A 19,189-nucleotide genomic window follows, 5' to 3' on the forward strand; every position below is an offset into this window, starting at 1 on the left:
GGTGTGATTGGCTGGATTCCTCACGCCCATCATCACCATATCTGTTGAGGACGAACCTGCAGTGTCTGGACAGAAGCAGAAGAACCTACCGCCAGCATGCTCAAGGCTGTCCCTCGCTTGACAAGCGTACCACATGTTGGTAGCAGAATGTCGAAAACTTGTAGTTTGGTCGCTTTGGCCAAATTCCACCGTGCCAGTGGTAAGTTTACGCCATGTTTGTGGTCTCAGACTTGCTAAAACAACAATATAACTACTGTGTTTTTTTGTACTACATATATGACCCTTGCATAGAAGTCACTGTGCATAATGATCACGTTATACTGCACATCTGATAATATACTATGGCAAACACAGTGAATGACATGTAACAAAAGGTGAACTGTGCGAGGAAAGGGATGTTAAATTAATGCATTAAAAGCAACAAATAGAAAATCTCTTTCCGCAATTACTTTCCGCAGGGGCAGCCTGTCAGAAAGCAGCACACAAGTCACATGACCTTCCTCCAATGCCTCCCTGTGACTTCAAACCTCTGGAACATCAAGTGAGAACCTGGTTAACTAGTGAACCAATGATTTGTGTGGACTTGTGAAGTGTTGAGAGTACAATTAAATGTGTGGAAAGGCAAACAACAAAAAAATAACAAAAATGATTCACGGGGTCTCTCTCTCTCTCTCTCTCTCTCTCTCTCTGTCTCTCTGTCTCTGCCTCTCTCTGTCTCTGTCTCTCTCTCGCTACTCTCTCTCTGCTCTCTCTCTCTCTCTCTCTGTCTCTGTCTCTCTCTCTCTACTCTCTCTGCTCTCTGTCTCTCTGCTCTCTCTCTGCTCTCTCTCTCTCTGCTCTCTCTCTCTCTGCTCTCTCTCTCTCTCTCTCTCTCTCTCTCTCTCTCTTGTTCTCTCTGCAGGGCATGTCCAAGCAGCGCATGATGGAGATCCGAAAGCTCAACTGCCACCCCATGACCATGAAGGTGACGTCCTACAAGAGCCCGGTGTTCATCCACCAGGGCCACATGCAGTGGCTGTGGGACGTGGACGGCAGGCGCTACCTGGACTTCTTTGCGGGAGTGGCCACCGTCAGCGTAGGACACTGCCATCCGTGAGACCCCACCGGCACCACACTGTTCTCCTCACTCGTCTCAACGTTACGCTGTTGACCCGTTTAGGACGAGTAGACTTTTTGATCCGTGGCTAGTTTTGTTCTCTTCCATGATTATATTTATCGTGTACATTAGTGTGTGTATATATATATATATATATATTGCGTCATGGACACTGAAGAGACAGGAAAGCAGGTTGAAGAAAGATGGCATGAATAGCAGAACAAGCAGTGTGAGCTTAGGAGGTAGAGCGGAGTGACTTGTAAACAGAAGGTTGCTAGTTCAATCCCAGGCTCCTCCTAGCTAGAGTGTCATGTGTCCCTGAGCAGGACACCTGACCCTAACCGCTCCCAACAAGCTGGCTGTCGCCTGGCATGGTCGACTCCGCCGTCGGTGTGGGAACGTGTGTATGGTGGTTATAGGTCGCTTTGGATAAAAGCGTCAAAAAAAGCTAAATACCCTTAATGTAAATGCGCCGCTAATAAATTCTTCCATGTATTTCTTTTCTAACAGGAAGGTGACGGCTGTCGCGGTGGCCCAGATGAAGAGGTTATGGCACACGACCTGCATCTACGTCACCCCCCCTCTGCAGGAGTACTCTGAGAAACTGGCCTCCCTCCTCCCAGACCCCCTCAAGGTCAGAGGCGCCTGCTGCCCTTTTAAAGTTTTGGGAATCAAAGTCCATTTCTTCCAATTACTAGATCTCAGTTTATGGAAGAAAATATTTAATAATAATAATAATTTGAACATATTTTATTTACACATTGAAAATGCATTATTTTCACCCTCAATCTCTTCGCCAAACTTAACGATCTACAGCATGCGATAAATAATAATTGGTCTTCTTCCTCCTTTAGGTGGTCTACCTGACCAACAGCGGCTCCGAGGCTAACGACCTAGCTATGCTAATGGCCAGGCTTCACACGGGCAACCATGACATCATCTCCCTCAGGTGGTTTCATTTAACTACTTTCATGGCCATGCACTTTTTCATAATATGAGATCATATAGGCAAGGCAACTTTATATAGCACTTTTCATACACGAGGCAGACTCAAAGTGCTTCACATCGTCATAGATGCTAGATAATTAAAAGGAGAAAAATAAATGCATGTTAAATGTATTTATGATTAGGCAGAACATAAAGACAATGTTGACATAGAAGTAAACAATTATTTTCAATAAGTTAAACACAGTAGACCCTTTTCAGATACACACGGGGGTCTTTCATTACATTCATGATGGGTCTGCTACTTTGTGTACCAGGGCACGTGTAGCAGACCAGACTAGTGGAGATAAGCCTACAACCAGTGCCCTGGTATACAAAGATAGCAGACCCATAATTATGAGCGAAACCTGTGTTTGTCCTACGTCTATGGGTAGCTCCACTGGTTACTGCAATAAGTGTTTGTGATTGGCTGAAGTAGTTCAAGGGGCGGTCACTTCATACCACTAGTATGGTAAGAAGTGACATCACCTGGCAACGCTTGTATTTCATCCTGCCAGCTGGTTACATTTTGAGAATAAATAGCAATCAAAAAAGGAATTAACCAATGACACACCTGTCTCTTCCAGAGGGTCATACCACGGTGGTAGCCCACAAACCATGGCGCTGACCTCCAACTCGGCATACAAGTACCCCGTCGCCAACGGAGGCTGCACCACAGTACGTATGCGCTCGCACAGCTATGAGCAAACCCCATGATCATCAACACAGTGTCACTATTTCATCCTGAGGGGAAATAGAACAAGTGGATAGGGTGGTTTTGACTCCCAGCTAAAAGGTTTTGGGTTCAAACCCCAACATCCACATTCTAACTGTCGCCATCAATGAGCAGGATACCCAGTCCCCCCCCCCCCCCCCTTGCACATCAACTGTCTCTTTAGGGGGAAAAACATCAGCCAAATACTAAACAATGGACAGAGTTTTTAATAAATCCCTGGGATATTCATATCCCAGGCCTACACATTGCTGCCCGGGTGTGATGTGTATGCGGTTCCAGCTGACACGGCCTTTGTCCACTGAATAGACCATGTGTCCTGATGTGTTCAGAGGGCCCTGGGGAGGGAGTCACTGCCGGGACTCCCCAGTACAGACCATCCGGACCTGCGATTGCCCTCAAGGTAGCACACAGCCGACAAAAAACCTATCTATTTCATGTCTATTTCATGTTGTAAGATATTGACCAGACTGAATGTACATCAACATCATCCAACCTCTCGTTTCCTCCAACCTACATCCCTGTGCCCCAGCGGAGAGTGAACCCACATCTAGGGCTAGAGCCGGGTGATCTTTGACCCTCCGTCTATATTTAACAGAACTGTACTGTAGTACGGTGAGGTCTGCGGTCCACCTGTGCTGGTTTGAGTGTTACACTGGTTTGTGGGTTGGTTGAACAGGGTCACGTGGCACTGTGTGGAAATCCATTCCCCTTATCTTGGGTATAATTGTAAGGGACTGTGGCCTGAACAGAAGCTCTAAAGGCAGAGCTTTTGGCCGAGGCGTTGGGTCATGGCGGTTTGGTTGGAAGTCAAAGTCTCCCGGTGTAGATGATTGACTTCAAATGGAGTGTCATGTTTGGAATGGTCCCTCAGTCACTGACGGACGGTTCTTGGAAGTGCTGTGTACACTGCTAACAACTAATGCATCCAAAAAGAGTTCAATGCATTCATTTGAAAACAATGGAAGGAACCTGCATTGTTAAGAAACAACAAGAGGATATCCCAGATTGACCTATTGGTTCTTTTACATTGCATTTATTTAGCTGACGCTTTTATCCAAAGTAACTTGCAGTAATGGCATTCACCCATAAAGACAACCCAGAAATTGAAAGAACTAATCAAATAAGCAAACTGCTTCAAATGCCTCATGGTAGACAGAAAGGTTTGGTGTTTGGTTGAGCGGGAGTATGGGCGTCTCGTAGTGACGTAGTAGCAAGCCATCAGAACCAATCAGAGAAGAGATATCATTAGGCAGTCACAGAGAGTAGTGGACAGGGGTGGAATGTATGGCTGAACCAACTCCCACTCAATTTGTCTTTCTTCTTTCTTTGAATTAACTACATTTTGTTTTAAAATGAATCACATCTCTCCATTATCTCTTTGTGTGGTCTAGGTCAATGCATGGCCAACGATAAGTATATCGGGCAACTTGACGAGACGTTTGCCACCAGCCTTCCTTCTCGTGTGGCTGCGTTCTTTGCAGAGCCTATTCAGGTACCCGCCATGCGTGTTTGTGAATATGTCTCAATGTTGCAGTACAAATCCATGATTCATATCGTTAAACTTCCTTTTAAATAATGTTCTCTCTGCATAATCTTTACATATTTGTGTTGTTTTGGACTTGGCTGTGCAGGGCGTAGGTGGAGCGGTGCAATACCCCAAAGACTACCTGAAGCAGGCCTACAAACGGGTGCGGGAGAGAGGAGGCGTCTGCATCGCTGATGAGGTGAAATAAACACCCCTTACTTTGACTCTATGCTTTATTTCATCTCACCACTTTTTCCGATTGCTGAATATTTGAGCATTATTTCAATTGCATCTATTTCATGTTTTATCCTGTGTCTAAGGTGGAAGCTATGGTGTTTTCTTTTGCCGCAGCAATTAGTACACACAAGTAAATAAGTAAAACTACTGCTCTTCACTTTTTATCATCCGGGCTGGGGAATGTGGAGACTGTACAATGCACTTCATGTGTGGAAGGAGTGTGCTGGTTGTAGCTGAATCTTAAAAACGGTCAATGTAATATCGCCCCTTTTCAGATCGCTGAATATTTTAGCACAATTTTATAGCGTCCACTAATTTTGTCATTTACTTTGTGATCCCATTATCAATCTTACGCCCGCTGAATAGATGTTAGGGTTAGTTGTTAAAACACATTAGATGTGTTGTAGAAGGTGGTGTAGGCCAGATTTGAGGGATGTGAAGAGAGAGGGCAAAAAAGCGCAGAAAAGAGCAAGATGTTTTAACCGAGCGTGCAATCATCCACCTGTGATTACCATGCAAGATGGACTCCCAGAACCAGGGAAGCGATACCCTGATTGGTCAGAAATGAGCCGGGAGCAGTTTATAATTCAGATTGTCTCATTCAGAAGCCTGCACAGTCAACTCAAAAGCCATTTCTAACAGATAACACTCAAATAAAAGCCATTGACACTACAACCTACGGCACCTTTCACCACACAAATTAAGCAATCATAAAGCAACTAAAGCGCACTTGACATGTTTTTATATCCACCAGGTCCAGACTGGATTTGGACGAACTGGGAGCCACTTCTGGGGTTTCCAGGGCCACGAGGTGATGCCTGATATAGTGACCATGGCAAAGGGCATCGCTGACGGCTTCCCTATGGGGGCGCTTGTAACGACACCGGGTGAGACCGCACCACAACAACTACCAAGCCTTCAGAAAAATTGAGATGAAACAAGCCCTTTGTTGGTAATTATTGGCTAGATAATAAACGTAATCCTTAATGGATTAAATAAATGGTTCTTGTGAAAGAGCCAAGGAGGCATGTGCTGCAATGCAGAGCAAGTTTAGTTCCCAGTCTAAATTCTGTGTTTGGATGTTTTCCTATTTTCCTGAGTCTCAAATAAGGGTAAATATATTATAATATTATAATAATAATATTATATTATAACTATTACAAAATACAATCCTGTGTCCATGGTGATTTGGGTCCCTATGGTTTGTAGCAGCAATTAGTACACACAGGTAAATAATTATAATAAGTAAAACTGCTACTCTTGACTTGTGAAATGCACTTCAGTTGTGGCAGGAATGGGCTGGTTGTATCTGAATCTTATACCGGGTTAATGCAATAGAGTGTTGACCCCGACCTTGACTACCATGAGCACTGTTGAGTTAAATGTACGGTGTGAGAGATCCTGACTCTCGAGTACTGATTGTCTTTGCTCATTTTCTTCTAAGAAATCGCTGCTGCCTTCAGCAAGGGAGCTCATTTCAACACGTACGGAGGAAACCCCATGGCCTGCTCCATCGCCTCCTCCGTCTTGGACGTGGGTATTCATTGTGTGGTTTCATTTAGTACATTAACTGCAAAAGTTGGACATTGAAATCTAGGTTGTTTTCCCATTCCCCTCGACAGGTTATGAAAGAGGACGGCACGCAGCAGAACAGCCTCGTCGTGGGCACCTATCTCCTGACAGAGCTAGCCAAGCTCCGCGACAAGCACGAGATCATCGGCGACGTCCGCGGCAAGGGCCTGCAGATCGGGGTTGAGATGGTGGAGGACAAGGTGAGGGCCGGGGGCCGGTGTTACACCGAATGCTGCGACCCGCCGAAAAGTGTGACCGCAGGGGGCGCTGTTGCATATTTTCTGCAATATGCACGAGTTTGAAGCGTAGACAGGCATGACAAAAACAGAAATAAAACGTAAGATCTCCCCCAACCCCTTACCTTTTTTATTAAAGGTGCTTAATAAATACATTTTTTTTTATTTGATTAGCATTTTACAGACCCATACAATGGATAGGGCGTTTAGTATGGTCCTTCACCGTTGCTTCTTTACCTATAAAAAGCTACAGTCAGTGTTAAATTACGCTGATTTACCTTTGAGCATTTCCTATTACAGGCTACTGTGTAAAATGCTGTTTAGAATTAATGTTAGTATCAAGAAAAGAAAGACCCACCGGTGGGGGGAGATCTTATGTTATATTTATGTTTTTGTTATAATGCACATTTTGCAGAAAATGTGCAACAGCGCCCCCTGGGGTCACCCGGTTGCATGGTTCAGGAGAGTGCCAAATTAATTTATATGCAGTTGACACCGTAATATACTCCTCCAGATATGAAATATCACAAATTCAACACTCTTTACAATCTGACTTCAACCTGGTTCAAAAATGGTTATCCTCAAATAAGCTTATTTTAAACAAGAAAAGTCATATAATATGTTGTTTTGCACTCAACCTAATTCTTCGTTGTTAAAGGTCCCATGGCATGCTACTTTATAAATGCTTTTATATAGCTGTTAGTGGGCCCCTTCTACAATAGGCCTACTTGAAGAAGTTTAAGAATTACAGCCACTACGAGCCAGTCCCACAATGAGCTTTCCACAAACGTGGCGGGTCAAGGTAGAGGGTGAGGGTCTGGCCCTGAGCAGCTTGCCACTGTACCATGCACTCGTGTTTACAGTGGGTGTATCGCAATGGCGAGGCGCACACAGCTTTTGGCCGTGTTCTGTTAATATTAACAGCCCTCCGGGTGCTCCGGCGGGAGTCCTGGAACTCTATATCTAAATAAGATCATATTATATATTAGATCATGATATATTATCTATATCATATAATAGATATTATCACGGCCAAAAGCTGTGTGCGCCCCCACACGATATTATGAATATAATATTATGAATCTCAAACGACTGCGTCGGGTTCTCCGACGTCTCTGGTTCTTCCACTTCCACTACTAACATTAAGATTAGCTTTGGGGAGCCTTGTTGGAGTGTGCATGAGTGTTTGAGTGTGTGCGTCCTTGTGCTTATATTTTTGGCATTATGGTTAGTAAAAAAAACAGTGGTGGTGGTTTTCTTTTTGTTTTATTGAGTGTTCTTCTGAACGGTTAATGGGAACACTTGATGACCCATTAGGTGAGCAGAACTCCTCTGTCTCCCGCGGCCATGAGCGACATCTTTGAGGACACCAAGGATATGGGGGTGCTCATAGGGAAGGGAGGCGTGTATGGACAGGTGAGAGACATCTTGAACCACCACTATCTGTTAATGTTTTGTCCTTTAGCAGACCCTACCCTACTTATTATTATTATGTAGTCATTTAGCAGAACATTATTATCAAGTCATAAATCTGCTCACTGTATTACTTTTTAGCCATTCAGCAGGAGACCTGCTGAATAGGAGACGGCTACGCTATCGCTATATAGAAATTTAGCCCTTACTCTAAAACAACTAAGTAATTCAGCAGACCCTTGCTCTATTAATATCATATTTAAAATCATGTCATTTAGCACTTGTTGATTAAAATAGCATTTTAGATGTGTTAATAAGCAGCTGAGGGGTAGGGGCATCTTAAAGTAGGCCTACTGGTAGGCTGCATGCATTGGGGGACAGTACATTTTAACCTTTTTAATGCTGCTCCTCATCATCGTTGTTTTGGTTATGACTAAAGAACTTCAGGGTCCAGCCTCCGATGTGCGTCACTAAGGACGACGCGGATTACTTCCTGGCGGTCTTCGACAGATCCATCCAGAACTACATGGACAGACGATAGCAACAACCACCTATGGCCCGTCTCCAAACATACGCCTGCAAGAATGAAACCCAACTCAACACCGACCAATCGGCTCATTTAGCCCACACTGTTGGCGGTCAAAGGTCAAATACATGTTTTCAGGGTCTAGCCTCTGTCGTGGCTGCTCGGATGAAGGCTGTTGTCCACCTGCCACCTGGTCATGTGAGAGGCATTGGACTTTAACACCAGAGCTGCAACCTGTCACCTACAACTACAGACACATTTTATGATTCACAAATTATACTTCTATACTTTCATTGTACATCTTTGGATTTTAATATAGGTGTCTGGCATGTATATGTTTGGATTTGATATAACAAATTGTTCTTTGGACTGACCACCCATTTTTAATCATGTACAGCCCAGATTTTATTACAATGAGGTTTGATTTGGGCAAATTTCAGTCCAATATGATTATGGCATTTCACATGCTTGTGAATGATGAAAAAGAAAAAAGCCTGCTATTGTCGACCGGAAAAGGAAAATATGAAGCGGAATCTATTGGAACAAAATATTTTTCTCCGAATTTCTGAATGCCACCAGTATCAACGCAATAGACTCCCAATATATGTAAATCCCTCCCTGAAATGGGCCTCCAACAGCCGGATACGTTACCTTTCTTGAAGGTTAACCTTAATTAAGGACTCTTACTTTCTGACGTAGCATGAAATGCATTATTTCTAATAAAGGACACGTCGATGTACAGAAAAACCAATCTCTTAAATATACATTGCACAACACACACCGCCACACGGAAAACTAAAAGCATCTCAAAGCACTTGTTTAGATGTCTTTGTGTGTCCATTTTCCCTTCCCCTCTGAGGTAAGGGAAATTTCCATCTTCGGATCCATGCAAAAGTCAAACCCCTTATGGGGTCCTGCACACGATCTGTTATCTGGCTTTCTTCTTTTCCTTCTTGCTCTTGGGGGCGGAGCCAGAGGAGGAGAGGGGCGTGGCATGGCCGGTGGTCTTGAGGTGGTCAAACAGCTTGTTCCTGGTGGAGAACTCGTAGTGGCAGGTGACGCAGTGCATGATGCCGTCCTTCTGTGGAGGACATTGCAGAAGGGGTACGATGTGGGAAATACATTTCTCCTTATCCAGTGTGTGAGGTGAAAACACACCAATATAGCAATGAGCAGTATATTTTGAAATATGTGTTTAGAAGATAATGACCATAATGAATGATATGGGGTTTTGAAGATGTCAACTGATGTTTTAAATTCCATGTGGAAAAAAAATAAATATATATATATTACAAAAATTCAGCACTTCTTACAGCGCCAAGATTTTGTAACTTGCTGAAATCTCCACAGGTAACCGCAATGTCACATAGAGTGGGGGCGAGGTGATTTCATTTGGTTCTTAACTCCCGTCTCCATGGAGACCTCACTGGTCCTACCTAAATGGACATCTGGTGACAAAACCGGAACCGCATTGAGGATAAAACAAGTTAGTCTGTGAAGGATTTCTTTGGTCTCCGCAATAGAATCTACTTCTCTGGAAGTATGCTAGCCCACTTAACTGCTTTGAGATTTAGATTGACCATTTGAGTCAATCAAAATCAAATAATAAGTGATCTACTTTAAATTACCATCCCATTTTTTTTAATAAATTTTAAAATTTTAGTGAATAATGCAGAGAGATAGACGTCAGGCCATGAGTTAACAATACACTTAAATTATAATCCAATCATACAGAATACAATGCCTTCCTCATGGTTACTCTCTGATTAACCAACCCAGCCAGATGGATCTCAGACAGTTGACAATACACTGTAATTATAATAAAGTAATAAATCATTGCAGACTACAATACCTACCTCATGGTTATTCTCCGTGGAGCTCATCGGGACAATCTTCTTCTCCTTCCCTCCTGCCTTCTTTCCCTTGGTCACAGCTGGAGAGCTGCTGGGTCATCGTGTGGACAGCCAGAGAGAGGGGGGGGGGGGGTGTTCATTTAAATGGAAGGCAGGATTAGTGGACGTTATTACCGCTCAGGCAGGGAATTCCATTCTGGGCCCAGGACATTGTGCTTGTACATTATTTGATTAATAATTGCGTTGCTCACCTTTTGGCCTCTGTGGGGGGAGGGCTAGCCTGGCCATGGGACCCCGGTGTGGGCGCGTTCGTTGGTTCGGACTCATCTTTACACTGGGACTGGGCCGATTCAGACGATTCAGCCGACTCTTCTGCCTTCTTCTCCCCCTCTTCCTTCTCCTCCTCCTTCTCTTCCCTCTTCTCCTCCACCACCTCTCCCCCTTCTGCAGTTTTCTGCTGAGGCAGAATGGTGTCGTCATACACAGCGTTCTAAACGTTGTTCAGCTGTCATTACCCCCCCCCCCGAAAATGGAGTGACAATGGAAAATAACAACTACAGCGTTTAATTCGTTTTTATTTTTTTAAAAGCCATGCGGCTGTGTTTCTATGCAAAGATTACCAATTTAGCAATATCCGCCTCCACATTTGGCAGCTTAAGAATATCGGTATCTGTAAAATACCTATATTTATTGTGGTGATGAAAGTATTAGTTACTCAGTCAGTATAAGTATCGTGCAGTCAGTATTTTAACCAATCGAGCGAGGTCACTACACACATCCAGCCAATGAGCCCCGGCCTGTGTACTCACTTGCTCCGCCTTCTTCTGTTTCTTCTTCTTCTTCTGCTTTTTGGACAGCCTGAGTTGGGGGAGACACACAACAACTCATTATCATATCATCGCCTCCGTGCGGTCGAGGAATCGTCGTCCTTAACCCTGAATACCAAACTGCAAGAATGTTGTAATGTTAAAAACACAGTATGGATGGACGAGAGACATACTTCGTCCTTGGCCCCTGCTCTTCAGCCTCTTCCTCCTCTTCCTCCTCCTCCTCTCCCTTGCTTTTCCGTTCAGAGTTCAGGCCAAGCATGTCATCTTCCTCCTCGAGCTGTTGCCGTAGTAATGCCGCCAACTCCTTGTGCTTTTTGGATTTCTCGTGGTTCAGCATTCTGTTGATGATGCATGGCGCACGGCAGAAGAGAAATAAATAGCTCTCAGATCAAGGTTTTAATAATAATCACAAATGAGTAATAAAAGGCAAGAGCTTCTCAAGGTCTAGTGCAGTGAATGATGACGTGAGCTACTCACGCTTTGTCCGACTTGAAGGATTTATCGCACGCAGGACAGTAAAGGTCATCGTAGTATTCAACCGCCAACTCATCATCATCATCAGGTCCGCCTGCAGTCGTAAAATACCACCACAAGAGAGAAAGAAAGACACACTCACAATAATGCACAGTAATCCATTTGGATGGTGCGCCGGTACGTGCAAGTTGTAAGTTGCAAATCTCCCAGCTTTCTTGCGGCATTTCACTGAGGCACGCCCACTTTTGGTCGTAGTATCCCGTCGCTTTGAAAGTAGAGCGAGTTCAGTTCGGCCGAACGTACTACTCGTCAACAAAAATGGCTGTGCCCGTTAAGAGATTTATTTACTTTGTGCTTTAACAGATTTAATTACCTTGCTACTTTATGCCGGTCGTCAATTTATGCATTGCACGGTCTTGCTGTGCGTGCAATACAATGCAAAGTTGTGTTGTTTGTTTTCGAGCTGGTTTGCTAAAGAGACTAATGCAGCTAACAATAACAATGACTTGCCAATGAGAAACGGGAAATATACCACGACCAAAAGGGGACATGCCTCTGCAAATTCCGCAAGAAAGCTGGGAGATTTGCAACTTACGACTTGCACGTACCAACGTACCATCCAAATGGATTACAGCATAAGACAAGACATGGATTAATCCCTACAGGAAATAATAGTTTTCATCGTGAATGCTAACTTCCATGGCCCTTTACATTCATAATGAAAATCTACTCCCTAACTGACTAATTCCGAAACGAATAGAATTATACTGAAATGTTTGTTTTCTGCAGTTACGCATTAATAAATGTGCACCAAATAAGAACCAAGGAGGCCCAAACAAAATGCCAGGTGGCCCGACCTTGTCCTCCTCCGTTGGTTTTCTCCTGCCCGTCCACGCTCTCCTCCTCCTCGCTCTCCGACGCGTCCCCGAACTCCTTCCCGTACTGCGCCTCCATCTGCTGCAGCTCCTTCTCCAGCTCCGACATGGCCGCCCAGCTCTGCTCCTTGTACTCCCCCGCGAGCCTGGGGGAACACGGCGCGAGGCCACAAGGTCACGCACACACAGGAACACCCGACACACAACCTGGGAGCAAATCGACCAGGCGGAGAAGGCCTCGTCGTGCTCCTCCCACCAAGGAAAGAACCGTTTATGGTACATGCATGTTTCAAGTATGCTCTGCTATACAACTGCTTCGACCAATCAGTCCATCTCATCCATCCATCGGTCCATTCCTTCAGGCTTTCGTTCATCCGTCGACCCTCCATACAGGGTCGACAGACAATCCATACGTCCAGTCCATCCGTTCCAATTCATCTTCCATCCATCCTTCCATTAAAATTACATTGATCCATCCCTCCAGTACATCCTGTACATCTACCCAATCCTTGCATCCATTCACCCAGTCCATTTATTCATCTTGTCTGGCCTTTCAGTCCCTCCAGCCACCCAACCACCCAACCACCCACCCATCCACCCCTCCACCCAACCCCACTATGCAACACCCACTTGGCATGGTTCAGCTTCTGCTGCCGCCGCAGCTCCTCCGCCTTCTTGGCCTTCTCAGCGTTCTGCTCCTCCACCAGCACCTTGTGGGCCTGCACGCGGCGGTCCCGCTTGCGCACGTAGGCCACCAGCTGGCGCACCAGCTCGTTGCGCTCCTTGCGGTTCTTCTCGCGCACCTTCTTGTTCTCCTTCTCCATGGCGCGCTTCTCCCAGCGGTTGGACGCCTGCCGCGTGTCGTAGTCCTCCTTCCAGGCAAAGTTCTTGCGCGTGCAGAAGCTCTGCCAGTAGCCGTAGAACAGGTGCACCACCTGGTGGACGGAGGGGGGAACGATTTTGGGAAATATGTTAACGCTCAGGTCTTTGGTTGTGTTAAATACACACACGATTCTGGTTTCGACGTTGCGTATTGATCGTTGTAGTAGGCTTGTTTATTGTTTAAGGATTACGGTATCAAATTGTTGGCTAATGAAATGCTAGATGTGGAGTAAGAAGAGGTTGAACTGTGAATACGGTCTTTCCTTGCAAACTACTCATGATGGTGTTAGTTTTGATATGCTTACGTTCATGCTATGAGATCCACGTACAGAAATGTTACCAAACGATTGAATATGAGAACATCGAATATCTCAGCTGTAATGAATTTGGTCTTTGTGCGCATAAACTTTATAATTCTTGGTTGTTTTAAGAGTTGCCTATTTTTATTATTTCACAAATGTATGCTATTTAAAGGCTCAGATTTAGTTACATCTCGGAGCATTTGGACGCCTGAGGGCGGGCTCTGCGCCGATGACTCACCGTATCGTAGTCACTCAGGGAGTCTCCGAAGAAGGGGAAGCTTTCCTCGTCATCCTCGTCTTCCTCCTTGCTATGCTCCATCTCCTCATTGACAATGGACTCGAAAACACCGCGGTACACAGCGTAGAAACCCTGGGGAAAATGAAGAAGATAAAGAAATGGGAGAGGGACAACGAACAACAGCGAGGTGATCTGCATCATTTGACAGTATATTGAACTTGATTTCAGAAATATTTTCAAAAGTTACTTATTGCACATAATCTTGTTGTGTGCAATAACTTTGCACAATAATTTTAGTAATGCTGCTACTAAAGAAAAACTTATTTGGAAATAAGTGTTTTTCTTTAGTCTCTCTCAAAGGGCTTAACAATATAGATCTTTAAATATAGATACATTCAATATCCCAAAACAGCCCCATACCTGGAAAACAATAGACTTATACTGCACCCTGTTGGTAATAAACTGGAAGATCAGTCAACTAGACCCAAGCCCCCAATAAAAATATGCATGAAATTATTCCAATATATTATCAATATATAAAAAACGTGTGCATAACTTCAAATGAAAGGAAAGGAAGCGTATAGCTCATGCATAAACCTAAATAAACGTTGGTAGTAGAGACAAGTACACACGGTCACACTCCAATCGACTTTTTCTTCAATTAATAATGTTTTAATGTTCTGTAATAGCAACCCTTTCATACAGATCAAAACCTCAATGACACAAATGAAACACTCAAAACAGCAGAGTCAGTCTGACCCTTATATGTCATGCACCCCTGCTCGTGAGTAGCTACGCTGATCATCACAGCATTAACAGCCGACCCACCTTCTCATCGTCCCCGAAGCCGGAGTAGCAGGTGACTGTGAAGAACCGCAGCAGATCCACGCTGTCGTCCTTGTACTCCCCGCTCACCCCTCCCTTCAGCAGGGCCTCCCTGTGGTTATCATACCTGCCATGGAAATAGGGCAACAGTATTGTTTAGAGCTCTTCATTCTGTACTTTGGTAGTTGTGTACCCAGAAAGCAGGTAAACTCTCCAATGTGCCCTCTACCTCATTGCTTCCAATGTGATCACAAGATTCCCAAGAGTATAGTAGATGGGTCACATGTGCAGTTATAATAAGTATACAAATCGATAATGTGGAGTTTGTGTTAATCGTGTACCAGGCTCGTTCTTGCGGGTCACTCAGGACCTCGTAGGCTGCCTGGATGAGTTTGAAGTGCTCTGATGCCTCCTCAGCATTGTCCAAGTTCTTGTCTGTTCAATGAGAAAATTGTATCATGTTCGGAGTTCATGACACATTCAAAACTGTAAATGTATAAGATCAAAAATTGACGGATCATAAAATGTAGCAATCAGAGTGCGCACAATGATCTGTGTTAAAGAAAAGCTTAATCACTCAGAAGAACGTGAGCTGATCCTGATGGAACAATTGTCTTGATAAAGTCACTGTCGTCCGTAGAACTTAACCAGGGTATAAACTCACCAGGATGCCATTGCAATGCCAATCTGCGATAGGCTTTCTTGAGATCATCGTCTCCTGCATCCCGTTTCACCCCCAAGATTTCATAATGGCACTTCATAGTATGTGATCCAGAATATGATCCAAATCCGTTAGAAATACAGAAGAATGGTTGATCACGTTGTCAAGACCGAAGACAGCGTATGGTGGCTAGCTAGCTCTTCTACATTGACGTAGCATGCTAAATTAAGTATCGTTCAGCTTACACTGTTATATAACACTAACTTCAGTTACTTTAAACGTGCCATTGAAATGTCTTGATCTTACGTGTCAAAGGCCCAACAATAGAAAATGTCTAGACACCCTTCCGAAACGAGACATATAAAGTCATGTATGTTTTGAATTGATCTCGAAGCGGCATCCACACACACACACTGGTGATGACGTAACGAGGCCGGCGAGCGACAACGTGCGAAATATTCTCGCGATAGTTCATCATTTCCACGTGGTGCTCCCATGGACCTGGTGCTCCTGGCACACAGTGAAGCGCGGTACCCCTCCTGTTCACTAGGAGGCGTTCTTTTCTTCTTATTCTTCTTCTTCTTCTTTTTAGTATCTTAACACATTATTCACGTGCGTTTTTCCTGCGCTAGCACTAGCCCGTGTTGTCGCTCACATTTGCAAACATGCCAAACAAGAGAAAACGTCGAGGGAATAGCCAGGCGGAGAAAAAGGCGAAACAGGCCAGATTAATGTTGGAAGAGGACGTCGATGCTGTAGCTTCAACGGCACAACAGGAGATCATGGTCCCGGCACCAGTTTCTATGGTAAATTGGCTTGATTTGACCAAGTGTTGGCTAAGTCACAAGCCTATGCAGTTGGATTAGAATAAACCCAATACAAATGATAAAAAAACAGGTGGATTTCGGCTTGACCGTAAACTGTTTTACTTTCTTCATTAGGGTAAATGGAAAAACAAAGAAAGAGTCCTAATTTTCTCTTCAAGAGGCGTCAACTTCCGAACGAGGCATCTGATGAACGACTTAAGGACCATGATGCCTCACTCCAAAGCAGGTTGGTGTCCTGTATGGGATTGGCCTCTAGACACTTTGAAAATGCAATGTTGTCACAGTACATTCATTATCATCATCTAATTTGTAGATGACATAGTTTGGTTTAGCATCAGCCACTTAACTGATGATGTATGTGTTCTCTTCAGATACAAAAATGGACAGAAAGGACAAACTCTTCGTCATAAATGAGGTGGGTCTGCTTGACTTGACTACTTGGCATTTTAAAGAGCAGATGTCATGATTTAAGTCATCCAACTGTTTGCTAAATGTTCCCACAGGTGTGTGAAATAAAAAACTGCAACAAATGTCTCTATTTTGAGGCAAAGAAGAAACAGGATCTTTACATGTGGTAAGTTTTTCCCATTTCCTTTATTATGCTCTTAATTGCCTACATGGTTGTGTTGGATTGACTAAAATAAACATTCTTCATCTTCACAGGATGTCGAACAGCCCCCATGGACCATCCGTAAAGTTTCTTGTACAAAATAGTGAGTATTCATATTGTATATTACATGCATGTCAATGTGTCTGAAGCTTAATTTCAAAGTTAAGGTTACACTGAAGGGTTTGAATTCCTGTTTACCGTCTCATCTGTTACACAGTACACACACTGGCTGAACTGAAAATGACGGGAAACTGCCTCAAAGGGTCCAGGCCACTGCTGTCCTTTGATCCTGTAAGTACAATGTTTGCTTAAAGATTTAAGCTTACTTGATTCTTTCTTTGAATCGCTCTACTAGTTAACATACATTGAGGGCATTTAGCTGATGCTTTTATCCAAAGCAACTTGCAATGTGTCCCATTTGTCAGAAGTAAGTGAAACAACAATGCATCGCTGTTGGTACACAAGTGCCAAGCACTTATTGTTGGTTAACCCATCCCCCGTATACGAGATAACTAGGACGAGATGCTAAACAATGCAAAGTACTATTTATTTATTTTGTGCCAGGACCGACAACATACAACAAGTGCGTAAGAGAGGTTTTTTTAGGAGAGTAAGGAGGAGATGGGGCGGTTTGGGGTAAGGGAAGAGGCTATGCAGTTTCCACCTCAGTCATTTTGCCGATGTTTTCATCAGAAAATATTTCAATTTGGACATAACGTCATTAAGAAGCAAAAGATGGCAATGTGACCAAGTTAGTTGTGCAGACATTGGGAAGGAATCCAGGACCCATCAGTTGGGAATCAAAACGCCTGACTTGAGTTAATATTTATGGTCTGGCTAGATATTGACATATGTACGCATGTCCTTGGTTCATTAGATTCACAGTCAGTCATTCTTGTGAGTGACTTGTAGTTCCAATTTTTTGGAATGCTATGCTGAATAATGAATGGTTTATTTCCTTTTGATTCACAGACATTCGACAAGGAACCTCACCTTGCTTTACTGAAGGAGTTGTTCACCCAGGTAGGTTTACTTCTATGTAATTTGTCAGTTGAGATCTCTTATTACCTGCAGTAAATCTGGCTGAACTATCGTAAATAACTATGTTTTCTGTTTTAGACATTTGCCACACCACACTATCACCCCAAAAGTCAACCGTTTGTGGACCATGTCTTCACATTCAGCATCGCAGACAACCGGATCTGGTTCAGAAACTACCAGGTGAGACTACATCGCTCTATTTAAAAGAGAATAATCATACATAACATCAATACTTGCATTACAACATTTATTTTAGTTAAAGTGGTGATGGGTAGTGTGGTGTATAGGGTGTTCGGTTCTGAGCAGAAAGGGACGGAGTTCGATCCCCAATGTGCCGGTGTAGGCACCCTTCCCCAAATGCCTCACTCATCCCTCAATGACATGTATATCTATCGTTGCTCTGTGCTCTAGATTATTGAAGAGGACGGCTCTCTGGTGGAGATTGGGCCTCGCTTCGTTCTCAACATCATCAAGATCTTCCAGGGGAGCTTCGGGGGTCCAACCCTCTATGAGAATCCCCACTTCCAGTCTCCCAACATGGTAAGGGTCTCAGTTAGTGACAAGCACCTTGGAATACCCATTTTGGAAAATGTACAACAAATAATTTACATTGTTATAAACGTGACAATGTCAGTGTTTTTAAATGTTGAATCATGTACGTTTTGTAAAACTTCAGGACAGTCATGTTGTAAACTTAACATCAGCTCAAACATTGCGTGCATCTTTACAACGTGGCGTCAAGCTACAACAAACATCAATGTCGTCGTAAACCCGACATCCCGATGGAAAGCTGTAAACGGTCGCTGGCTCTGTAACGTTGCGCTGGGAGTCGGCAAACGACTCGCTCAACGTTGCGCCCCTTCTCCCTCCTCCCGACAGCACCGGCGGGAGCTGCGACAGGCCAGCACGGCCAAGCTGCGCGAGAAGCAGATGCTGAAGGAGATCCAGAAGATGAAGCGGTTCGAGAACAAGGAGGTGGCCACCAAGGACGTGACGGAGGACGTGTTCGCCACGCCCGGGCAGGAGAAGCCCGTCCACGTCCAGGAAGAGGAGCCGGGCGAGGACCCCCATAAGAGGAAGCCCAAGCCCTTCAAGAGAAGACGCATGCAGATGAGGAGCTAGGACCAGAGGAGGTGTCCCGCTGGATGGCCGGGCGTGACAGAGTGGGGTTTGAACTGTAAAAGAGTCAGAAGTATTGTCGTGTCGCAATTTTTATTGCTCTGTTTCAGTGCGATAAAGAGGATTTTGTTATCCATACTGGGGACTTCAAATGTGTTTTTATTTGGTTCTTCTGTCGCTATTATGTACACCAACTGTATGTAATCCAACTTCTGAAACTTCTGCAAGGACAAAGCCGTGTAAAACAGATTTTATTTTATCTGGAACCTTTTTCTGTAATAAATACATCATTTTAAAAATTCCAAATGTTTTGATACACTTTCATTC

At 44.1% G+C, this 19,189-nt stretch overlaps 3 protein-coding genes across 5 annotated transcripts; 2 read left to right on the forward strand and 1 right to left on the reverse strand.

Moving 5' to 3' along the window:
* The first annotated feature begins 44 nt into the window (after nucleotides 1-44).
* Nucleotides 45-8,353, forward strand: LOC307089832 (alanine--glyoxylate aminotransferase 2, mitochondrial-like). The gene is made up of 14 exons (XM_079756268.1): nucleotides 45-199; nucleotides 459-541; nucleotides 902-1,092; nucleotides 1,607-1,730; nucleotides 1,951-2,045; nucleotides 2,668-2,758; nucleotides 3,123-3,216; nucleotides 4,208-4,308; nucleotides 4,448-4,540; nucleotides 5,333-5,465; nucleotides 6,023-6,111; nucleotides 6,201-6,350; nucleotides 7,704-7,802; nucleotides 8,239-8,353. The coding sequence occupies exons 1-14, from the start codon at nucleotides 97-99 to the stop codon at nucleotides 8,338-8,340; spliced, it is 1,548 nt and encodes a 515-aa protein (XP_079612394.1). The 5' UTR covers nucleotides 45-96; the 3' UTR covers nucleotides 8,341-8,353.
* A 46-nt stretch (nucleotides 8,354-8,399) lies between these two features.
* dnajc21 (DnaJ heat shock protein family (Hsp40) member C21) lies at nucleotides 8,400-15,664 on the reverse strand. 3 transcript variants are annotated; one of them, XM_079756266.1, is made up of 12 exons: nucleotides 15,269-15,664; nucleotides 14,946-15,039; nucleotides 14,608-14,731; nucleotides 13,780-13,911; nucleotides 12,988-13,292; nucleotides 12,340-12,503; nucleotides 11,486-11,576; nucleotides 11,179-11,346; nucleotides 10,988-11,036; nucleotides 10,430-10,632; nucleotides 10,182-10,269; nucleotides 8,400-9,406 (listed from the first exon to the last, which is right to left on the reverse strand). In XM_079756266.1, exons 1-12 carry the CDS (start codon nucleotides 15,363-15,365, stop codon nucleotides 9,254-9,256), a joined length of 1,668 nt encoding a protein of 555 aa, XP_079612392.1. In that variant the 5' UTR covers nucleotides 15,366-15,664; the 3' UTR covers nucleotides 8,400-9,253. The 3 variants fall into 3 exon arrangements, with proteins under 3 accessions (XP_079612392.1, XP_079612391.1, XP_079612393.1); XM_079756265.1 differs by having other exon boundaries at nucleotides 10,430-10,635; XM_079756267.1 differs by having other exon boundaries at nucleotides 8,401-9,406; nucleotides 10,182-10,266; nucleotides 10,430-10,635.
* A 214-nt stretch (nucleotides 15,665-15,878) lies between these two features.
* On the forward strand, nucleotides 15,879-19,157 carry bxdc2 (brix domain containing 2). The gene is made up of 10 exons (XM_079756245.1): nucleotides 15,879-16,071; nucleotides 16,207-16,318; nucleotides 16,464-16,507; nucleotides 16,596-16,666; nucleotides 16,756-16,805; nucleotides 16,920-16,993; nucleotides 17,675-17,725; nucleotides 17,822-17,923; nucleotides 18,155-18,283; nucleotides 18,623-19,157. The coding sequence occupies exons 1-10, from the start codon at nucleotides 15,931-15,933 to the stop codon at nucleotides 18,863-18,865; spliced, it is 1,017 nt and encodes a 338-aa protein (XP_079612371.1). The 5' UTR covers nucleotides 15,879-15,930; the 3' UTR covers nucleotides 18,866-19,157.
* The last annotated feature ends 32 nt before the right edge of the window (nucleotides 19,158-19,189 follow it).

This window comes from Pollachius pollachius (genome assembly GCF_949987615.1).
Source record: "Pollachius pollachius genome assembly, chromosome: 18".
NCBI classification, from domain to species: Eukaryota; Metazoa; Chordata; class Actinopteri; order Gadiformes; family Gadidae; genus Pollachius; species Pollachius pollachius.

Bases quoted from the DNA above. Each gene is read 5' to 3' on its own strand.
- dnajc21 (XM_079756265.1), bottom strand. From the start codon at position 15,365: ATGAAGTGCCATTATGAAATCTTGGGGGTGAAACGGGATGCAGGAGAC. The intron at 15,040-15,268 runs GTGAGTTTATAC...CTCATTGAACAG, and splicing joins GGCATTGCAATGGCATCCTG to ACAAGAACTTGGACAATGCT. The intron at 11,577-12,339 runs GTCGGGCCACCT...TTACGACTGCAG, and splicing joins AACCAACGGAGGAGGACAAG to GCGGACCTGATGATGATGAT.
- LOC307089832 (XM_079756268.1), top strand. From the start codon at position 97: ATGCTCAAGGCTGTCCCTCGCTTGACAAGCGTACCACATGTTGGTAGC. The intron at 4,309-4,447 runs GTACCCGCCATG...TTGGCTGTGCAG, and splicing joins TCTTTGCAGAGCCTATTCAG to GGCGTAGGTGGAGCGGTGCA. The intron at 6,351-7,703 runs GTGAGGGCCGGG...ATGACCCATTAG, and splicing joins TTGAGATGGTGGAGGACAAG to GTGAGCAGAACTCCTCTGTC.
- bxdc2 (XM_079756245.1), top strand. From the start codon at position 15,931: ATGCCAAACAAGAGAAAACGTCGAGGGAATAGCCAGGCGGAGAAAAAG. The intron at 16,508-16,595 runs GTGGGTCTGCTT...ATGTTCCCACAG, and splicing joins AACTCTTCGTCATAAATGAG to GTGTGTGAAATAAAAAACTG. The intron at 16,994-17,674 runs GTAAGTACAATG...TTTGATTCACAG, and splicing joins CACTGCTGTCCTTTGATCCT to ACATTCGACAAGGAACCTCA.